The sequence below is a fragment of the Emys orbicularis genome, chromosome 14 (genome assembly GCF_028017835.1).
Source record: "Emys orbicularis isolate rEmyOrb1 chromosome 14, rEmyOrb1.hap1, whole genome shotgun sequence".
Lineage (NCBI taxonomy): Eukaryota > Metazoa > Chordata > Testudines > Emydidae > Emys > Emys orbicularis.
Genome location: NC_088696.1, coordinates 41,173,392 through 41,195,688, shown reverse-complemented (window position 1 = coordinate 41,195,688; position 22,297 = coordinate 41,173,392). Strand labels below are relative to the sequence as shown.

Below are 22,297 nucleotides of genomic sequence, written 5' to 3'. Positions count from 1 at the left end.
AGGTCATTCTGTGCCTAAAATCTGGAGTTTATTTAACCTTCAGGACATTGACAGAGCAACACAGATTCTTGGCTGGGACTTAGCCCTGGCTTACCCTCTCCCCATGGTACGAGACCCGTTCCTCATCCCGCATGCCAGTGCCATAAGCCCCTGCCCTCGGCTGAAAGTTGTTGGCCCTGCTTGTCCAGGAACCTGCAAGAGTTGGTCTGGCTGCGGAAGAGCCCACACATTAGCTGGCAGCACAGCTGAGTGAGGAGCCAGGGGCAGCAGTCCTAAGGCCTGGTGACTACTAAGGTGCAACCATCTCTATCTACTAATGGTCTTGGGAAATGAAGGTTCTGCTTGTGTTTAGGAGAAGCTGGAAACACCAATTACTCAGCTGCTCTAGATCAGCGTTTTTCAAAGTGGGGGTCGTGACCCAGTACTGGGTCGCTCTAGTCAGCACCGCCGACTGGGACGTTAAAAGTCCTGTCGCAGTGCTGCCCAGCTACCTGTTCCGACACCACCTTGCGCCCCAGAAGCAGCCAGCAGCGGGTCAGGCTTCTATGCAGGGGAGCCACGGGGCTCTGCGCGCTGCCCCCGCCCCAAGCACCGGCTCTGCACTCCCATTGGCCTGTGGTGGGGGTGCGGAGCCTGCAGGTGAAAGCCATGTGGAGCCACTTGCGCGCCTCTGCTTAGGAGCTGGACCTGCTGCTGGCTGCTTCAGGCGCAGCACAGTCCGTGGTGCCAGGCCGGGCGGGAAGCCTGCCTTAGCACCCCCGCTGTGCCACCGACCAGGAGCTGTCAGAGGTAAGTCCACACTCCAATCCCCTGCACCAGCCCTGAGCCCCCCCCAAACCCAGAACCCCTTCCTGCACCCAAACCCCTCATCCCGAGCCCCACCCCAGAGCCTGCACCCCCAGGCAAGCCCTGACCCCTTCCCGCACCCCAACCCATCCCTCCCCAAACCCAGAGTCCCCTCCTGCACCCCAAACACCTCATCCCTGGCCCAGCCCAGAGCCTGCACCCCCAGAAAAGCCCTGACCTCCTTCTGCACCCCAACGCCCTGCCCCAGCCCTGAGCCCCCTCCTGCACCCCAAACCCATCATCCCTGGCCCCAGCCCAGAGCCCTGACCCCCTCCCGCATCCCAACTCCCTGCCCCAGCCCTGAGCCCCCTCAAACCCAGAGCCCCTCTTGCACCCCAAACCCCTGGCCCCAGCCAAGAGCCCTGATCCCCTCCCTGCACCCCAACCCCCTGCCCCAGCCCTGAGCCCCTTTCCTGGTCCCCAGGAAAAAAGTTTGAAAACCACTGCTCTAGATGGATGCCCCACTGTATCTGCCAAGAGATCTGCTTGTCAGTACAGCAAGGGTTAAAGATCAAATGAAGATTCCACCTAAAACACCTTCTTATAGCAGCCAGCCAGTTCCTATGAAGAGCACGAGCACAGCGAAGGGGTGACCATGTAAGGGACTAGCAGTTCCTTGTAACACACAGCTGCAAAACACCCACCTTTTATTGACATTTACACATTCGGCGACAAAGCAGCTCATCTGCACGGGCGTGTGATGTGGACACAGCACAGGGAGCCGGAGCGCTCCACTGTTCATTGAGGAGATCCAGTGAGCATCAGTGACAGGAGGCAGAACTCAGAGGGTCAATTCAAGAGAATAACCTCCGCTGGCTATTCAACACCCTTAGGCCTGACTCAGGTTTCTAGTGTACAACCGCCACTGGGAATCAGACAGGTCCCACGAAGCAGCTTAAAGCCAGTCTCTGCTGCGGTGTGACGTTCCCATGCACCTGAGGCACGTCGCAGGCAGCACACATCTATTTGTGAGGGATCACTTTATTTCCACTCATGGCAACTGGAATCAGTAGCTTCCTATGCTCCAGAGGAAGGTGGCGCTCTATCAGCACATGTAGAGGCATCTTGTCTGTCACCAGCCCTTGTCTTCAATTGAAGAGGAGAGGGGAAAGAGGAAAAACAGTGTGGTCCATTTAATAAGACTGTTTCTACCCTGACAAGATTTGTACCCAAAACCCCTTGGGGCTTTGCTCAAAGAGGACATTTTACACTGTTACTATTGGAAATACAGTTAGCACCGCACAGGCGCTGTGGGAAGGCCAGACACTGTCACACTTACACCCAGCATGGGTGTGCCCCAGCGAGCAGAGTTCTTACCCAACCTGTTCTGTACATGCTCAGAAATACTTGGGGGTATCAGATCTACTAGCTAGTGTGACCAACAGGCTATGCACTTTTCTACGAGGAAGGCTGTTTACAGAACTGGCCTGGGCACAGTGTCCTACTTGTAGAGGGCAGCAAGTGGCTGTCAATTCCCCCAGTCCAGGGGAGGGGGATGAACTTTTGTTCTCTCAGTTATGAGCCCAGAACAATTCCTGAACTGGAGCTGAGGCGGTGTACATCAGACATCAAACTATTCTGAAATGCAAATACAGGACTCCACATGCAGAGTTCCCACCACTGGCCAGGGACACCTGATGGGCCCTCAGCCAGTTCACACTAATTCTAGCACGCTTCTCAGCCAGGGGGACAGGAATGTCCAATCTAGGAGTCTGACCGATAAGCTTGGAAGAACCAATGTTAGTCCCATTTTAGACACAAATGCAATTGTAGCCGTGAATGAACTGGAATGGAGTGAGCATGGGGCTTTTCAAAGAGACAAAGGGATAATGATTTGGGTGGCTTCAGAGCTACCCCAGCTTTTTAGCTAGACAACAGCCTCAGAACATAGGAAGGGTTTGTCAAGGTTCTCCTAGGCTTTGGGCATGGCAAGGACATTGCCAACAGCTTCAGCAGCCAGTGAATGCTCAAACTGTCAACAGCCAGCAAGCGTGCTCCTTGGCCCAGTATTCACAGGCTGCGAGGATTAAACTGAATCGCCAAGCAGCAGTCATTGGCGGGGGGCTGTCTGAGCCGCAGGTAAGCAGCATTACTCCCAGGGCAGATTTTAGTCATTTCCCAAAGAGATGTCAAACACCCTTGTCAAGAAGCTACAGAACTGTGCAAACCTGAAGAACAAACTAAGCGCTTCACAAATTCTACTCAGGCAGCTTCTGAGCGGAGCAATAGACTGTATGTAACTGTTATTTTAACATGAGCCACCAACGAAGCGCTGTGTTAGGAACAGAGACACAACAAGGCTGAGTGTTGGAATCCTTGGCTAGATACAATGGATGAACTAGCTTTTTCCTTTCCTGCAGGGCCTGGGCTTGCAGGGGCAGAATCTGGACACTCCTTGGATACCAATATTTACAGAGAACACAGATATTACAAGTGAACTGCCCTAAATTCGGACTTAACTCTGAGGATCCCAGACAGTGTCAGATGCAGGGAACACTGGAAACTGTCCTCCAGCTCCAGAAGGTGTTACAGCCAAGAGCATATACCAAGGGATGCCACAGGGGACTAAAAGCAGGAGAGGGGATCAGCACCTTGCTGGTCAAAGGGTTAAATCAGTGTTAAAGCCTGTTGGGAACTAGTTTCTAGTCTGACAACGGGCTCCCACCCCAGCCTGGGGCTCCAAGATGCCAGTTGTGGTTGTATCCTCTTCACCCACCCTCTCTCCCTAACCACTTGTCCGTGAGAGACGCTTCACCCCTTGGGAGCTTTTGAAATGCTCCCACAAGCAAACTTATTTGCACTTCTCTTTCATGTGACCAACATAATAGAACAAACTCCACCCTACCTTCTCATGAGGAGCTCCAGGTCAGCTTCCTCCACAGTCTTCCTCCTAGCATGCATGGTGTAAGACTCCAAGTCGTTACTGAGCTGCCTGAAGTACACCTCCACGCTAGAGAGGAGAGGAGAGGAGAGGAGAGGAGAGGAGAGAAGAAGTCAGTCGGCAAAGCAGGGCTATCTACGCTGCAACTAATCCCAGCACAGGTCACTGCCTTCCAGGCACAGAGAGGTGTGAGGGGCCCACCCCAAGGACAGTCAGAAAGCTCCAGGGCTGTGGGGATTGGTAGATGGTAGACTATACCGCTGCACTGAGCTGGAACAGCTCTCCTGGGTGTTCTGCACCACACCAAGCCCTGCCCTGCCCTTCACCACACTCACGGACATGTTCCTGCCAGTGAAGAGGACTGGGGAGCCCCTCTGCACCACTACTAGCAAGACAGACACCCAAGTAACACAAACATGGCTGCTTTGCAGGGAGACCTCAGGCCCTAAACCAAAGGCTCCTGCCCAGCAGCATGGGGTGCTGAGCAGTGCGCCAGCCCCAAGAGCGCTTATGGACAGGCCAGGTCTGTGTGGAGAATGTAGTTTGCCCCCCCTCTCTCTCACTGCATGGCAGCCCCTTCCGCGGGCCTGTTTCCTGCCACGCCTGCCTCTACTTAGTTGGAAAGGGCTACAGGACAGCAGGTCTGTGGGCAGGTAACGGGGGCTGGGAGGAGAGGAGTTTGCTGCTACTCACCACTTCTCAACAACCTTAAATGCATCTCTGGCCACTGGCACTTTCACATAATGGCTAAAGATCTTCTTCACCAAGCTGCTGGGTAGTGCAGGCTCTCGCTTTCTCCTGGGAGCCATCGCTGTGCTCTTTGCAGCCTGTTGAGCCCGGGGAGGCTTTGGGGGAAACCTGCCAGGGAAACAGAAAGCACTAAGCAAACCAAACATGCAGGCATAGTGGGTAGAGGAGCAGTGAGAGCACAAATCGAGTTCTGGCAGAGGACACACCTGAACACAAAGAAGGGCAGGTCTAGGCACAGTTCTCTCTGCTCCCTCGGCACGCTGGAAGAGCCAGAGAACTCGCCCCCTTTGCGAGACTCTCCTGCAGTATTACAGCACCTTTGGGAGAGTCACTGCTAGGGCCAGGCTTTCAGGGCTGGGTAGGTACATCTGTGGGGCTGGTTTGCAGGCAGAGTCAGCAGAACTATGCAATGGGGGGGGGGGGGGGACTACAAATGTGGAGAAACTGTTCTGGGGCCAAGTCACCATTTGTGCCTCCAATTCCACCGCAGCGTGTGAAGCTGGGAGCTCCGTAGGCCAGCTCTGCAGACTCAGATGAGAGCCTCTCCGGGTTCACTCAGCCACATTTCTGCCAATTGACAAAAGTTAACAGGTGGGGAGTGGATGGAGGAAGCAGGAAGACCAAGCCCCAAAGGGAATCCTAGATCTTACACGATTGCCTTTGGAGTAGTTTGACCCTCTTCAGTAATGACAAACGGGGCATTTTTCTCCTAGCTATTCCACCCCCAACACAGTTCATAAGAGGCTTATTTTAAGTATCGTGATGCTCTTACACTGAGACATTGTCCTGTACCGCTCTGCAGAAGGAGCCTCAACGGTAACCTTCCACCGTGGAACAGAAGCCCCAATCCAAGTGTGTGTTATTAAAACTACCACCGAGCTCTTTTACTGCACTTCTCACCTGCAGAGCCCAAAGCACGTTACAGAGTTAGCCGGTATCATTGTTCCCGTTTTACAGAGGGGAAACGGAGACATCGAGAGGGGAAGTGAGTGGCCAGGGTCACCCAGCAGCGTCAGAGCAGAAGGTAGAATCCAGGACTCTGGAGTCTCAGTCCAGTCCTCCCAGAGACCCTGCACACAATGTCTCCATCTGACTCGCCCTTCACCCCATCTGCATGTTCTTTGGTCAGAGCTCTGGCAGGACTGTGCGAAAGGAGGGTATAGGCAGCTGGAAACAGATCAGCCCCGAGATGAATGAAGTATGTGCAGCTGCTGGAGTAGGAAGATGGAAAAGGGATGCCTTGGTTCTATCGTATGTGATCTTGGCAAGTTACTGCCCCCCTGTGCCTCAGTATACCCATCTGTCAAATGGGGATATGGATGCCTGACTCGTGGGGGAGGTCACGGGTTGAAATGCTTTGGGATTCCCTTTGACCACTACCACATGCGCTCATCTATGTGGGCACTAATGATACTTGCCAGGTCTGACCCTGGGCAGATCAGCAGTGACTACTGGGCTCTGGAAGTGAAGTTGATGGAGTCAGGGGCACAGGCAATATTTTTGTCCATCCCCTCAGTTGAGGGTAAGGACCCAGGTAGGGACACGTGCATCCTGGAGATGAATGCATGGCTGCACAGATGGTGTAGATGGGAGGGCTTTGGCTACCTTGACCATGGAATGCTGTTTCGGGAAGGACTGCTGGGAAGAGTTGGGGTCCACCTGACCAAGAAGGAGAAGAGCATCTTTGGAAACCAACTGCCAGCCTAGTGGGGAGGGCTTTAAACTAGGATCCAAGGGGCAGGTACGTATAAAAAAAAGGCAGTCTTAACAGAGGGCTAGATGTAGGGGAGGGAATGGAAAATTACAATGGTGTCAGAGGGGAAACATTGAGGGAATCTGCCTAACATCTTAGAGGTCTGTACACAAACTAAGTTATGACTTAATTGGCATCACTAACTTGGGATAAATCTCATGACTGGAATATTGGTCTAGAGGGGTAAAGCTTGTTCAGGTACGAGAGGCAGGGAAAAAAGGGCAGAGGTGTTGCATTATACATCAAGAATATAGACACTTGTTCTGAGGTCCAGAAGGAGGTGAGAAGCAGACCAGCTGAAAGCCTCTGGTGGCAATAAAGGGGGGGGAGGGGGGAGAAATAATAGATAGGGGTCTACTACAGACCACCAAATCAGGAGGAAGAAATGGATGAAGTATTTCTAAAACAAACAGAAATATGCAAAACATAAGACCTGGTAGTAATGGGGGACTTTAACTTCCCAGACATCTGCTAGAAAAGTAATATAACAAAACACAAGTTCTTGGAATGTATTGGGGACAACTGGTTTCAGAAGGTGGAGGAAGTAACCAGGGGACAGCCCTTTTAGACGCGATTCTGACCAAGGGAGGAATTGGTTGCAAATCTGAAGGTGGAAGGCAGTTTGAGTGAAAATGACTGTGCAGGGCTAGGCTTATGATCAAAATGATCAATTTCATGATTCTAAAGAAAGGAAGGAGTGAGAGCAGCAGGGTAAGGACAATGGACTTCAAAAAAGCAGATTTCAGCAAACTCGGAGATCTGGTAGGTAAGGTCCCATGGGAACAAAATCTAAGGGGAAAGACCAGGGGAGCTGGCAGTTTCTCAAAGAGACAATATTAAAGGCACAACAAACTATCCCAGGGGTCAGCAACCTCTCAGAAGTGATGTGCCAAGTCTTCATTTAGTCACTCTAATTTAAGGTTTCGTGTGCCAGTAATACTTTTAACGTTTTTAGAAGGTCTCTTTCTATAAGTCTATAATATAGAACTAAACTATTGTTGTATGTAAAGTAAATAAGGTTTTTTAAATGTTTAAGAAGCTTCATTTAAAATTAAATTAAAATGCAGAGCCCCTGGACCGGTGGCCAGGACCCGGGCAGTGTGAGTGCCACTGAAAAATCAGCTCGCGTGCCGTCTTTGGCACACGTGCCATAGGTTGCCTACCCCTGAACTATCCTGATGTGAAGGAAAGAAGAAGAATAGTAAGAGGCCAATATGGCTCCATCAGGAGCTCTTTAATGACCTGAAAATCAAAAATGAATCCCACAATAAGTGGTAGCATGGACAAGTTGCTAAGATGGAGTACAAAGAATAGCACAAGCATGTGGGGACAAAATCAGAAAGGCCAAGGCACAAAATGAGTTACACCTAGCAAGAGACATGAAAGGCAGTAAGAAATGGTTATTTAAATACATTAGGAGCAAAAGAAAGACAAAGGAAAGCATAGGTCCTCTTCTTGGCGGGCATGTTTAGTCTTGAGAAAAGAACACTGAGGGGGACCCAATAACAGTCTTCAATGATATTAAGGACTGTTATAAAGAGGACAGTGATCAATTGATCCACGGAAGGTAGGACAAAAAGTAATCTGTAGCAAGGGAGATTTGGGAAAAGCTTTAACTCTCAGGGGAGTTAAACTCTGCAATAGGCTTCCCAGGGAGATTGTGGAATCCCAACACTGGAGGTTTTTAAGAACAGATTGGACAAAACTGTTAGGGACGGTCTAGGTTTACTTGGTCCTGCCTCAGTGCAAGGGGCTGGACATGATGACCTCTCGAGGTCCCTTCCAATCCTACATTTCTATGGGTACGTCTACACTTACCGGAGGGTCCGGCGGCAGGCAATCGATGTCCTGGGATCGATTTATCGCGTCTGGTTTAGACGCGATAAATCGATCCCGGATCGATCCCGGAAGTGCTCGCTGTCGACACCGGTACTCCAGCTCGGCGAGAGGAGTACGCGGCATCGACGGGGGAGCCTGCCTGCCGCGTCTGGACCCGCGGTAAGTTCGGACTAAGGTACTTCGAATTCAGCTACATTATTAACGTAGCTGAATTTGCGTACCTTAGTCCGAAGTGGGGGCTTAGTGGGTACCAGGCCTATGATTCTGTGAAAGGCACTTTGCCCCCAATCCTGCAGATCATGGCCCTCCCAGTTCAGAGCAGCGTCCAACACGAGCATAGGTGCTGACTTTTGGTTTTGCTGGTGGGTGCCCTCCCGAGACCGCACCCCACTCCGCCCTCCTCCCACTCCGCCCCTTCCCCCGCCTGCCCACCGCTCGCTCCTCTCCACCCCCTCCTCCAAGCACCTCTGCCAGTTTTGGAGTGAGACTATTCACATTAGAGAAAAAGGGTGGGTGAGGTCATATCTTTTATTGGACCAGCTTCTGTTGGTGAGAGAGAGACAAGCTTTTGAGCTTTCACAGAATTCTTCTGCAGGAAGAACTCTGTGAAAGCTCCAAAGCTTGTCTCTTTCTCTCACCAACAAAAGTTGCTCCAATAAAAGATATTACCTCACTCACCTTGTCTCTCTAATTTCCTGGGAACAACAGGGCTACACCAACACAGCGTACAAAAATGCAGGATTCACATGAACAGCACAGAGTGACCATCACACCAGGGCACTATTTTCAGGATTCATTTTAGCATAACGTCATCATCACACCAAGGAAGTAGCACTACCAGCACAATGAGATAAATACAGCCACGTGTGCACGCCAAAAATTCACAGTACAAGCCCACTGGGAGAGTAGTGTCAGTTTAGTGGGGATACACTCAGGGACTGAGTCCAAGGGTTCAGCTAAACACAAGGGCACCTGCAAACAGCTGTACTAACAGCAGAATAGACACTGGCCCAATAGGAGGAGTTGCACGTCAGGGCACTAATTCCCAACCCCAGTGCAAGGCAATATGGGATCCAGGCACCAGGTCTTTAGTACCAGAATTTGTACTCCCGGGAGAGTGGGATGGAATGATCGAAGTTACAGGGGAAAAATCCCTCTGTGATCATCCTGGCTCAGTCCATCTCCCTGCCAATGCAGGGCTGATCCTTACTGCATGTTTTGTCTGTCCAGTCTCCTTTTAAAAGTCCCAAGCCTTGGAGTTTCTAGCTGTGACACTCTATACCACGGGTTCTCAAACTGGGGGTTGGGACCCCTCAGGGGGTCGTGAGGTCATTACATGGGGGGTCGCGAGCCGTTAACCTCCACCCCAAACCCCGCTTTGCCTCCAGCATTTATAATGGTGTTAAATATATAACAAGTGTTTTTAATTTATAAGGGTGGGGGGTCGCACTCAGAGGCTTGCTATGTGAAAGGGGTCACCAGTACGAAAGTTTGAGAGACACTGCTCTATACCACGGGGGAGTAGCGTGCTGTGCTCTGTAAGCCCCATATTCATCATTTGTATATATTCTTTATAGTTCATATAAAGCATGCCAGGTAAGGTATCATGGGAAAGGTTCTGATTTGCTGAAACCCACTGTTCTGTCGAAATATGTATATCATTAAAGTGTATGAAATTATGAGATTGTGCTGTATGGTATTACTGAAATATGCTGCAAATTTGGGAGTAGCCCAGAAGGCAACTCCCCAGAAACAACAAGGCACTTGACCAAATGGCTGGGTGGATGTTACACAACCATCACCAGCCATTGTGCAGCAAGTGAATGACAATTAGCAATTCAATGCCCATCACCAGAGAATTACTCAACCCTGGGACTCAGCAATGCCCCCCTCCCCCCAACATGATGCTTGGACTTGTGTTTTCCAGAGCACATGGACTAAACAGGAGATCGTTCCAGCCCAGGTTGTACCCCAGGGGTCACACACTAGCCCTTCCCTTGGGAGACGATTCCAGCCACATCCCAAGGCAGAGATTGCACTGCTAGGAAGGTTTCCCCTGATAGCTTGAGCTTCCCTCTCCCCTCCCGCTGCCCTATCCCTTCCCCCTTCCCCACTGCCTCTTCCCTTCCCCCCCTCCCACCCCGGGAAGAGGCAGTCACCCAGATGCCAGGGAGGGGGACCAAGCACATTGCATGGACATGTGGCCACTGTCTCCAAGAGGCGGGGGGGCAAACAGGGGCAGCCTGACTACTGTGGAGTGTGGGTTCACACTTACTTGGAAGCAGCAGTTTTCAGGGTGCGTGGGGTTGACAGCAAGGGAGATGGTCTATACGCTTTAGCACGGACGAATGCAGGCGTCTTCATGGACAGCTCTGAGGAGAGAGAGCACGAGATACTTAAGCCCTGGATTTGAGAGGTTTGGAGTTTCTGCTGCAAATGCTCCCATAAGGGGGTGGGGATGCCACATTTTCCACAGTACAGACCACATTGTAAGTGTCTTGTAGCCTCTTTTCCTCTCAGTAGGGATGAGAAGAGTCCTCAGCAACTACAGCCGTGGTTCCACGCCGAGTCTCCTGGATTGCAGCTGCTTTTAGGGCGATAAGGCTTCTCTCCTTCCTGAGAGATATGAATCAGTCTCCTCTTGCTTTCTCTCTCCCTGTGTGCCTGGCCAACTCTGCACACCTAGGCTTGTATTCCATGGCCATGGAGAGAGGCGATTCCACAGGATATGGAGCTGGCTCTGCTACACTCAGTTCCCAAGGAGGCGCCCAACAGCCCAGAACTATTCCAGTTCCTCGGTGTTAAACCCCGCCCTTCTCCCTGCACCAGGGACACGCCTAGGAATAAGTTCCTTCCCTTCCACTGGAAGGGGCAGAGTCTAGCAGCATCACCCACGTCCACAGAAAGGGCCGTCCAGTTGAAGCCCAGGTCATAGAAGGGCGATAGAGGGGAGAGTGAGACACCAAACCAGGATTCTGGAGGGCTGCGAGCCTGCCTCTATCAGAAGGGGCAGCAGCCACCAGGTGAGTTTCATCTGGGGCAGACCCTCTCATCTACCCTCTTCAGCTTCATTTTTGAACCTTCCATCTGCTTCTCCCCCACAAGTGGGAGCAGGAAGGAAAAAGCAAGTTAAGTGGAGAAATGAGGCAATGACTCCATGACTTCCTGTCTGAGGAGGGAATGGGGGAGTGGGTGGGACTCCTTGCTTCCTGGTTTCCTCTGCAGTCTGGGGAAAGCCTGAAGTTGTAGGATCAACGTGGTATTAGTTTAACCTAGTGATGGTTACAAACAGCTAGAATATACAGTCTGTTGCAGAAAATGGGTGCTACTGCCACAGGCCTTGAGCAGTAGTCATCTACTGAAGGGGAAAAGCTACTGAGCGCCCCACACACTGAATGCAATGCTAAGAGTCCCTCTGAGAATGGAGCAGTGCCACAGACTGGCATGGGTCCCTCGGGTCAGCCCTTTCTGAGCAGGCAATCCTGCATTTGGGGGGTGGGGTGCCGTACCTGGGGTGGCAAACCTGCAGCACTACGCTAGGCTCTTCAGAGTGTCTTCAGGTGATTAGGAGGGTGATGCTTGGCTTTGATCTCTTTGTCCGAGATCTCTTCTCTCCCCGCCTTTATCCAATGTTACACCCCTCCCCTTGCGAACAGCATTCTAGAGAGCAGGCCCAATCAACACTACAGACAGAGCCACCTAAAGGGCCAGTGCACTTGGTAGCATGGTGAAGTACATCCACAACATTTCTTTTGACACTAGTGGCAACCCATTGGCCCCTCTGCACAACATGCGCTAGCGTGGGCATTCTGGTGCAGCCAGACTGACGTCTCTACACTGCTTCAGCTGCCAGTGACGAGAGCCGAGATCGGGGAGGGGTTTTTTTTTAGGATGCCTTCCCACAAATCCCCCACTCCATGGTGCACCCCATTCTGGGAGATTTTTGTACCAGTCAAGCAGGACACTGAAGCTTGTCTCAGGCAGAGACTTGTTGGGTGGAGAACCCAGCACTCTGAACTACGTCTTCAACAAGAAAGCAGCCAGGAGTGCTCCTGAGAGACTGAGGAACCGTCCGTGCTGTCTGAAGAGGAGAGTCCTGAAGCAGATGCCCCTCTTGCTGTGTGTAATGCAGAATCAAGAGTGATAACGTCAGGTCACCATCTCTGCCCATATACTCTTGGACTGGCTCAGCCCTTTCAAGAACCCCAACCACTTTGATCTCTGTGGAGCCTGCCCACAGCACCAGTCTACCTATATGCGAGTTTCAGTCTCTGTACGCAGGAGAATTTTCATAGCTTTGTGCAAGTTGGCTACTGCCCCAAATTCCTGCTCCCTGGCTCACCCAGGGTGTTGGATGTTAGAAGCATTTCATTTTTGACTAGCACATGTAACTGGATGGAGCTGGACCAAAAGTATATGTCCTGAGCAACCTACAGCTAAGACTATCAGGGATAGATTTTTTAGGCCTTAGACAAGAACCCAGGGATTTGGCAACTCAAAGCACTGGTTAATCTGACACCAAATAACTCTACCCTAAAGAATAAGTGATGTTACTAGGAGGAGACAGGCCAATGATCAGGACTGAGCCTTTAACAAGTCCTTAGGTTTAGACTATTGGAGATAGCAATAGCACTGAAATATTCCCTTTTCATTCAAGAGAAATCACAGTAAGAATATTCTTCAGCAGCGAGATCTAGCTGGACATTATTCTACTGTGGAATCTAGTGGACAACATGGGTGGTAATATTGTTACCAAAACCCTTCCACAGTCTATCGACAGGCCCCAGGGGCAGCCCCTCCAACTGACTTCTACCACCAACATGAGTGCGTTCTTACCTTCGCTCTCGGGCTCCTCAGTTTCAGCTTCCTCCTCAGTCATCTCCTCTTCCTCGGAGTCACGCACCTCTCCTACTACAGCTCCACCATCCAGCTCAGCTTCTCGTTCGACAGCTTCCTTCATCAATTTCCTTCCAGATTGCTCCGGATACTGAGCAGCCATGGCGCTAGAATGCCTGCTCAAGCTGCGGGTTCTAGCACTTCTGGGGCTCTCGACAACTAGGTAAGGGATAATAAACAAGCTTTACTCTAACAGGCCTTTCAGCCAAGGCTTGTCCTCACACGCATTAAGCCTCAGCCCCCATTTGAGACAGACAAATAGTCCCCAGGAACATATCTGTCTTTAGTATGGAAAGCGCTGTGTAAGCCTATAGTGCTGGTTTTTAATAATTTAGTTGCTAGGTAAACTGAGGCACAGAGTTTAAGTTACTTGGCCAAGGTTAGAGGGTTTCCAGGTATGTGCTTGCCAGAGGCACCCTGCGTGAAAATGGAGCGAGATGAAAACAAGAGAAGAGACCCCACAGGATGCCCCCATTCCATGGGCTAACTGCAATTCTGCTGAACTGTTGTAAAAGGAGTGCCCAACACAAAATCCTGGCCAGCTGGTCCTCTCTAACAAGGTGAAGCGAAGTTAGATATCTGGGACACCCAAACAAAGGAAATGGGCTTGGCTGGAACATGGCTTGCCCAGGAAGGAAGTTATCCACGTCTCTCCGGGGCTGTCTGTTCATATACATACAGTAGTTGTACAGACCTGCCAAGAGCATGTGAACAGAAAACGTATTCCACTGTCAGTCACTGTGTGTGAAACAAGAACAGGCAAATGAGCACGGCAGCCAGCCTGACCCTCCCTTTAGAGAGCCTGACCAGCCATGCCTTGGAGGTTACTTGGAAGAGATTATCTCCAGAACCTGCTGGGGGACAAAGTCATGTTTTGCCAACCAAGACTCCTGCTGCCCACTGGTTTGCACCAGAGCAGTGCCCTCAGTTGCCTTCTGTCACTGCCCTGAAAGCGCTTCTTACCCTCACTGGCGGCCCCTTCCTGCTCAGCACGGTCATCCTCCATTTCCTGCTCCACATCAGCCACCTCTGCATCATCCAGCTTCTCAATTATATTGGCGACAGTTTCTCTCACTGATGGCCTGCTGGAGTTCACAGGCTGTAGAGCAGGCAGGGCATCCAAACGTCCGCTCAGACTCCTGGAGGCAGCTGGCGGTGAGGAGCTTGGTCTGTCAGAAGCTAGACATTCATAGAGTTAGGTTAACACAGAAGCTCTGTCCCAAATGTATCTTTATAACATTTATTGTGGCAAGTATGAAACATATCCAGACCCCAAGGGAAGAGTTTGCATGAGTTGCCCTCACTTGACTCAGGACAGTTCAGAGTTCGCACTGTGCATGAGGAAGTGGGTTTGAAAGAGACCTTCACAGCTGGCTCTTCTCAGCCCCTGCTTCAGAGAGCCACCTGGTGCATTAGCAGCATTAGCTATATTCTAGCAGCAGCAGAACTAGACTGCATCATCAGCCTTTGATATTAATGGAACACAAACACCAGTGCCCTTAGGACGTGCTCCCTTTCTTCTCCTCCTCTCATTCCCTTTGCTCAACCCAATCCTCACACACCTTTCCCTTAGATTCTCTCACATCTTCCTCTAGGCTGCCAGTTTGGCCCAAAGTTCCCTCCCTCTCTTCATTCATATCCGCCCCCCAGACTAATTTCTTCCCCCACGCTCACGAGTGAGAACCCTCCAGAGTTGGAACAGGATTGGCCTGTTTCTCCAGGACGCTGTGCTACAGGAAAATTGGAAGCTTCACGGGACAGGGAACGTCTCCCTCCACAGCTGTTCGGTACAGCACCGTGTCCTGGCGGTGCTTAACTACTGATCGCACCTCGAGGAAACGTCACATCTGGCCTCCTGGCAAAAGTCGGAAGCTAGGAACTGAGTGTAAAAAATGCCAGGATAGTCCCAGGGCTCTGTATTTTAATCACAATCCTGGGTGGTTGGCAGGAAGAGCTGTGCAAAGCTATTGACCATTTCAGATGGTGACCCTGATGCAGCAAGGCAGGAAGGTAAGCAGGAAAAGGATGCTGCTGGCCCCTCCTTAGCACTGCCTCAATCTCTGTAAAGGCAGCAGGTGCACTCACAGACGTGTCAGCCATCAGTGTTTGTTCCTGCCCATAATGGAGTTCCTACTCTCAGCCTCCCATAAAGCCCAGGTGTTAAGCTGGCAGCTCTCTAGGTCCTTGACAGCTGGGATGATTTAGTTGGGGATTGGTCCTGCTTTGAGCAAGGGGGGGGACTAGATGACTTCCTGAGGTCCCTTCCAGCCCTGATATTCTATGATTCTATGAATGAAACTGTGCCCACCTGTAAATATCCCAGGGTCAGGGCCAGGTTTAAATAAACAATTCATAGAACGTGTAACTGGGATGAAAATGGAAGAGATCAGACCAGCACAATGAATGTCCCAAATCTAAGCGTGGACTTGAACAATGGTCTATGCTCAGACCAATTTCAAACTAGACCCTCGGTACAGAGCTGGTCTAGAACAGGGTTTTCCTACCATGAACTAGAAACAAAAGCAGTAGATAAAATCCTGGACAGGGGAAGACCCCTAACTTCCAGGTGAGGAGAGGAGAGAAGACTTTTTTCATACATTCATCAATTCCAAGGCCAGAAGGGATCATTGTGATCATCTACTCTGACCTTCTGTATAGAAGAGACCATAGAACATCCCCCAAAATAATTCCTAGAGCAGATCTTTTAGAAAAACATCCAATCTTGTTTGTTCTCCTGTCCCAGGCCCAGCCTGTATCCCCAGACACCCCTCCAACTCCAGCCTGCCTCCATAATTCTCCTTTGCTGCATTTTGATGGGGAGACCCACTTGCCAGGGAGACCCCAATTCCTGCACTCTTCTGGAGACTGGCCAGGGATAAAGATAGGGTCAAGCAGGGCATTGCTTTATCGCCAAATGACAAGGGAGGAGGTCTTCCTCCCACTGTGATGGGGGGGACCCCACGGCAGAAACAAAACTCACCAACCAGGGTTGGTCCTAAAGAAGCTTCTGCTCAGTGGGGGCAGGGATCCCCTGGCAGTGCCTGCACAAGAAAGTGGGAGAAAAGCCCATGCCAGCAGTGGTCTCCCAATGGTGGGAGAACTTGGGCTAGGCAGGGAAGGGGAGGGGAGATGGTGACAACTAAGAAAAACCTGCAGCTGGCCTGGGCCATCTGACTCAGACTTGCAGGGCTTGGGCTCCAGAGGGGAAAGCAGTGGATGTGTTATTCCTTGACTTTAGCAAAGCTTTTGATACGGTCTCCCACAGTATTCTTGCCGCCAAGTTAAAGAAGTATGGGCTGGATGAATGGACTGTAAGGTGGATAGAAAGCTGGCTAGATCGTCGGGCTCAACGGGTAGTGATCAATGGCTCCATGTCTAGTTGGCAGCCAGTTTCAAGCGGAGTGCCCCAAAGGTCGGTCCTGGGGCCGGTTTTATTTAATATCTTTATTAATGATCTGGAGGATGGTGTGGACTGCACTCTCAGCAAGTTTGCTGATGACACTAAACTAGGAGGCGTGGTAGATACACTAGAGGGTAGGGATCGGATACAGAGGGACCTAGACAAATTAGAGGATTGGGCCAAAAGAAATCTGATGAGGTTCAACAAGGACAAGTGCAAAGTCCTGCACTTAGGACGGAAGAATCCCATGCACTGCTACAGACTAGGGACCGAGTGGCTAGGCAGCAGTTCTGCAGAAAAGGACCTAGGGGTTACAGTGGACGAGAAGCTGGATATGAGTCAACAGTGTGCTCTTGTTGCCAAGAAGACTAACGGCATTTTGGGCTCTATAAGTAGGGGCATTGCCAGCAGATTGAGGGACGTGATCGTTCCCCTTTATTCGACATTGGTGAGGCCTCATCTGGAGTACTGTGTCCAGTTTTGGGCCCCACACTACAAGAAGGATGTGGAAAAATTGGAAAGAGTCCAGCGGAGGGCAACAAAAATGATTAGGGGTCTGGAGCGCATGACTTATGAGGAGAGGCTGAGGGAACTGGGATTGTTTAGTCTCCAGAAGAGAAGAATGAGGGGGGATTTGATAGCAGCCTTCAACTATCTGAAGGCGGGTTCCAAAGAGGATGGAACTCGGCTGTTCTCAATGGTGGCAGATGACAGAACAAGGAGCAATGGTCTCAAGTTGCAGTGGGGGAGGTCTAGGTTGGATATTAGGAAACACTATTTCACTAGGAGGGTGGTGAAGCACTGGAATGCGTTACCTAGGGAGGTGGTGGAGTCTCCTTCCTTGGAGGTTTTTAAGGCCCGGCTTGACAAAGCCCTGGCTGGGATGATTTAGTTGGGAATTGGTCCTGCTTTGAGCAGGGGGTTGGACTAGATGACCTCCTGAGGTCCCTTCCAACCCTGATATTCTATGATTCTATGATTGCTGTGTGACTGTCCCATCTCGCAGGGTCCTAGAGCCCAGGTTACAGCCCAAGCCAAAACGTCTACACAGCAATGAAACAGCCCCGCAGCCCAAGTCCCACGAGCCCAAGTTGGCTGGAACAGGCCGGCCCCGGCCATCTAGTTGTTGTGTAGACATAACAATGGGGAGGACAGGGGACTCTCTTCCCCTGGAGGGCTTTAGGGCACAGGGTGGGCCTGGCAAAGTGCCAGGCTCAGGTGTGATTAATGTATCCAGCAAGCTAGTTTACAATGGCCATTCTTTGATTATAGGGGAAGCAGCTTACACAGCAGGTCCCAGCTCAACTCTCTTTGGCTCCTACGGTATTCAACGCCAGCCACCCGCTCTTCTGCTCCAGGAAGTTGCTCTGCATAACTGCTCCCTCGGGTATGTTCTCGCTGCTCTGAGCTCAGGCTCACGGCCCGTCCCCGAGACTCAGTGGCCATCTGGTCAGTGTGTTCAGGATCCCGGGCCAAGTCCTTCTTCTGAAGTCTCTCTGTCATGCCCTCCTCGGCATCCACATCAGACAGCATGCCCTCCTCAGTAGCTGCATTAGAAGCCTTTCTCCCTTGCACTGGAATTTTTCCTTTCAAGAGCTTTTGTTCAGGAGCAGAAAACCCTGCTTGGCTTTGTTCACCGAGCTGCGGCTGAGCAAAGAGCTCCGTGTTGCTGAGGATGATTTCAGTATCACTCGTCCCCATGGTCATTCCAATCATGGATGTTGCTTGCGACTCCGCCAGATAATTTTGTGCTGGTTAGAAATTTTTAAAATAAGTTTAATCTGTGGAATCATTCAGGGCCCTAGGAAAGCAAAGACATTAGCAGGACATGCATACAGAGTCATTAACTCAAAACTCTTGCCCTGCCCTTGATGTCAATCCATAAGCCTTTATAGCAATTTAATGCCAGTCACAAGGACATGTGCTTTCTACACCAACCCATAGCATTCTGGATAAGAACAGCAGAACAATGCAGACATCGCTCTCCAAACCCCAGGGCACCCAAAGAATTACTGGGAGACTTCATTCTGCCAGTAGCTACTGAACAGTTCTCATGGAGTTCCCCACCTGCCACGGGCCCATATGAACAGGTCCTTCATGCACTGGGATTGCTTAGGGCCAAGAGCAATTAGAGGACAGAAAGGAGACTTGCAAAACCAATCTGCAAGTAGAACAAATCAGATCAGAGTTATAACAATCTCTAGCCTAGAGAGGGGAGAATTGTTGGTTCCACCCTCATGGGGGCTTTGAGGACAACACAATGGATGTGCAGAGCTGTTGTGGCATTGCCAGAGACTTCAGTGCAGTAGTGGTTCCTATTGGGAACTCTGACCAGGAAGACATCCATTAAAGCAGAAATCCCCAGGGAGGGCCAGGAGGTAAAAAAGCCCAGTGAGAGAGAGATGTTTGGAAGGACAAGAGAATTCAATAGTAGCTCAACAAGGCATCTTCTGCAGAATGTTACAAGTGTAGAGATCTGCTGAGTTCTGTTGTCAATAAAAGTCAGGCAGTCTCTGCATTCTGGGCTCTTTGCCAGGTCTGCATTCCTCAGTCTGTCCCAAGCCCTGGCTAACTGTCTGCTGTGGAACAGTGGAGCTGCCCACCCATTTGGTAGTGCCAGCCATCAAGAGCACGTAACACCACTTTGCCAAGGACTGTGCTAGCTTCTGGGTGCCATTCAAGGTGTGGCTATTTATAAAGCTCTGAAATACTTTGGATTCTGGCCACCTCTTTCGTTCCACAAAAGCACACTAAGGCTATGTCTACCCTTGGAGTTGGAGGTGTGATTTCCCGCTCAAGTAGACATACTTGCGCTAGCTCAGCTAAAACTACTAGTATAGCCACAATAGTTTGGGCTGCGACAGCATGGACTAGCCACCCCAACTACAAACCCACCTGGACCCCATGGGTACCTACATAGGGTGGCTAACCTATGCCACTGCCTGTGCTACCACAGCTATACTGGTATTTCTAGTGTGCGAGCTCAAGAAGACCTAATGCGAGTAACATCTACTCAAGCTGCAAATCACAGCCCTAGCTTCAAATGTAGACAGCCTGTGGCCACTAGCATTTTATCCGATAGATCATGAAGGCAGCTGGGGCACCCTTCCCAACAATCCCTAGATTTGAACATTCCTGGGCTGGAGACAGGTCCTGCGCAGTGGAGAGCCCCCAAATTATGGGATTTCCTTCCTCCACTGGTCTGACAGAGCCAGAGCACCTGGAGCACAACGCAAGTGTTACACTCCCAGAGCAGGGATGGTTTTAAAACTGGAGTTGATTAAACTTAGGATCCCCAACACACATCGCTTTCACAAGCCGCAGTGCTGCTGAGTCGGTCTAGAGCACACCCGGCTCTGACCTCTTTAACAGAGCCCCAGTCGGTACAGGGAAATAACTTGGGCGTTCCAGGCAGCTCATACAAAATGCACACTGACATTAAAATACTCTAACATATGCACGTATTACCTCATGAGTGCTGCACCAGACTCACGTATAATGACGACTGCCTGATTGTGGGGAGCGAGTTTAGTGATGAGCCTACTTACAGAGTGTCCTTTTCTTTACTTGGGCTTTTTCAAATGATGTATATCCACCTAGTGAGATCTTTATTTTTTATACTTTTATAGAAAAGGAACATTAGCCTTGTGCCCTTTTTCTGTTTCTTTTTGAGGGAAGACGGAGAACTAATGGAACAACGATGTCCCAAGAGAGAAAGATTTTTACTCAAGACTGTTTAAAACTCTGGCTTTGTCAACACCTATTGAACTTCAATGACTAGTACACATTACGGAAAACAACATCTTTGCTAAAGATTTGACATCCTAAAAGGTGGGCAGCTCCAGTACCAGAGCTTTGAGAGCCCTAAAAGTCCCTCTGACAAAGCTGGGGAGGGGGTGAGCTGACAGTCCTGAAATTTCTAAAAGTAAAAAACAAGCAGGAAAATGTTTACTGAAAACCCTTCCAGGCCTTCTTTCTCCAGCATGAAGCAGCAGAGAGGGAGCACGAGCCCTGTTTATTTCTTAAAACCCTGTGCAGGTGACAGTTAAGTTGACTAAAGGGTTTAACACACACTAACAGAGATCTTTAATTTGAAACACAGCGAAATTATTGTCTCCAATTGGCTACAAGATCTTCAAATTGCCATGTGGGTCCTCCTGCGCACTTCCCACCCTACCCCATTACTCCGGAAGATCCCAGCTGCTGGGGTAGAGGACTACAAGGGCCTGTGCTCCCAGAGACCTCAGTTCCAGCAGCTGCATTTCACCTGTATAGTTTCATTGTGAGCAGAAAGGAGGTGAAACGATAGGTGGTACGTAACACTTCCCAGCAGCGAGGGAACACCATGGAGACACGATGACAGCAGGCTCAGTACAGAGCTGCTCTGTGGCTATGGCTAGATGTGACTGAAATCAGTCAGTCACTACACTTTAGTTCTCACCACCTCCTCCCTCAGTCCCAGGTCTCCTAAGGCCCAGTCTCACTAAGGAGATGCCAAACAGGAAGCATGGATTCAGAACCACCTCAGGCTCCTGACTCCTGTTTAGGCAGTGACGGCTGCTAATTAGCAGGATGTAAGTAGACTCAGACCAGTGATACGGAGAGAAGGAGGCTCAGGCACCAAGGACAGGTTGAGTCACCAGAATAGCTAGAAGGAGGTTTGTGCCCCTCTCAACTTCATGTTTAGGATCACTTCCATGTCACTGTAAATCCTAGAAATCCTAGCAATCTGCTTCTCCACACAACACCCTCCCCACCCAAATCAGGAGAAATAACAGTCACAACACCCACTGCCTTTTATCTGCAACAAATTCTGTTCCACGCCTCCTTCGAAAGCCTCCACATTGACAGTTTTGCGATTCTTTGGCCTGCGGATTAAGCCTCTTTTTTCAACAGACTCTGGTGGTACCGGGGTAGCAAGAGAGATCTGAAGAGACCTGAAAAGGGAGAAAGAGTGTAACACCGCTCCAGACCTACCGTTTCCCACTCCCATCCCAGATCACTTTTGCCACTAGCCAAAGAATGGGACTTTAAACATTGTGTTAACTTGAGGAGATTCTCTACAAGGTTAGGTCAACATAAGCGGCCTTGCGTTGACCTCGACGTGCAAGTGTCTTCACTTAAATTTGGTTCCCACCAATGTAAGTGCCTCTGTGCCGATTTAATAACACCACCTCCCTGAGCAGGGTAGAGTCACAGTCGATGTAATTAGATCAACCCAGCATGAGTGTAGACACTGCGTTGCTTATGTTGACTGTTATTGGCTTTCAGGAACTGTCCCACAATGCCCTATAACGGCAATACAATCGATAAAGTGCTACTAGTGAGGACACACACTGCTGATCCAAGGAGCCAAGTGTACATGTACGTACATATGTGTACACACACACACGTGTGATATAATAAGTGCGGTGGCTGTATGCCAACACAAGTTAGGTCAACATAATTTTGTAGGCTCATACCCTGCAGTTCTAGTCCCCGCAGAGCAATGACAATGGTATTGAGTAACCTGACTACCTTCTTGGACTCAAGTATCGTTTTAGAAGAATAGTTCAGAGAAGATGCATCTTGAAAGCAATAAAGCATATTGCATGTATATCTAGTTCTTCCCTAAGGCGGAGTTCCCTGGATCTGTGGGGCTCAGTTCCTTCAGACTCCTCCACAGAGCCTGTCCATACCAGCTTGTCAGCTTAGACAGCTGCATGCAAGTGAACCCCTCCCCCACCCCCAAAAGGCTGTTTAACTCTTTAGTCATTTGCTCTCTAGTTCTCAGCACTGCAGAACAAGATTGGTAAACAGGAGACAAGACAGAGGCTCTTATAAGCCAACAGCTGCAACCCCCCCCCCCCCCCAAATCATCTTTCTAGCACTATCTAGATACTCATCTGGGAAGCCAATGTTTTGTTTCCCTGCTTGTTCTTCTCACAGCTTT

General features: G+C 50.3%; 1 protein-coding gene across 1 annotated transcript in view; it reads right to left on the bottom strand.

Moving 5' to 3' along the window:
• Nucleotides 1-1,477: 1,477 nt before the first annotated feature.
• Nucleotides 1,478-22,297, bottom strand: part of CENPT (centromere protein T) — a 33,036-nt gene continuing 12,216 nt past the window's right edge. Inside the window, exons 7-14 of the mRNA XM_065416673.1 lie at nt 21,157-21,302; nt 17,652-18,116; nt 13,929-14,144; nt 12,906-13,124; nt 10,345-10,441; nt 4,421-4,585; nt 3,692-3,796; nt 1,478-1,932 (exon numbers count right to left, since the gene is read on the bottom strand). Of these exons, the coding sequence (XP_065272745.1) occupies nt 1,809-1,932; nt 3,692-3,796; nt 4,421-4,585; nt 10,345-10,441; nt 12,906-13,124; nt 13,929-14,144; nt 17,652-18,116; nt 21,157-21,302 (1,537 nt within the window). The 3' untranslated portion in view covers nt 1,478-1,808. The remainder of the gene's footprint in view (nt 1,933-3,691; nt 3,797-4,420; nt 4,586-10,344; nt 10,442-12,905; nt 13,125-13,928; nt 14,145-17,651; nt 18,117-21,156; nt 21,303-22,297) is intronic.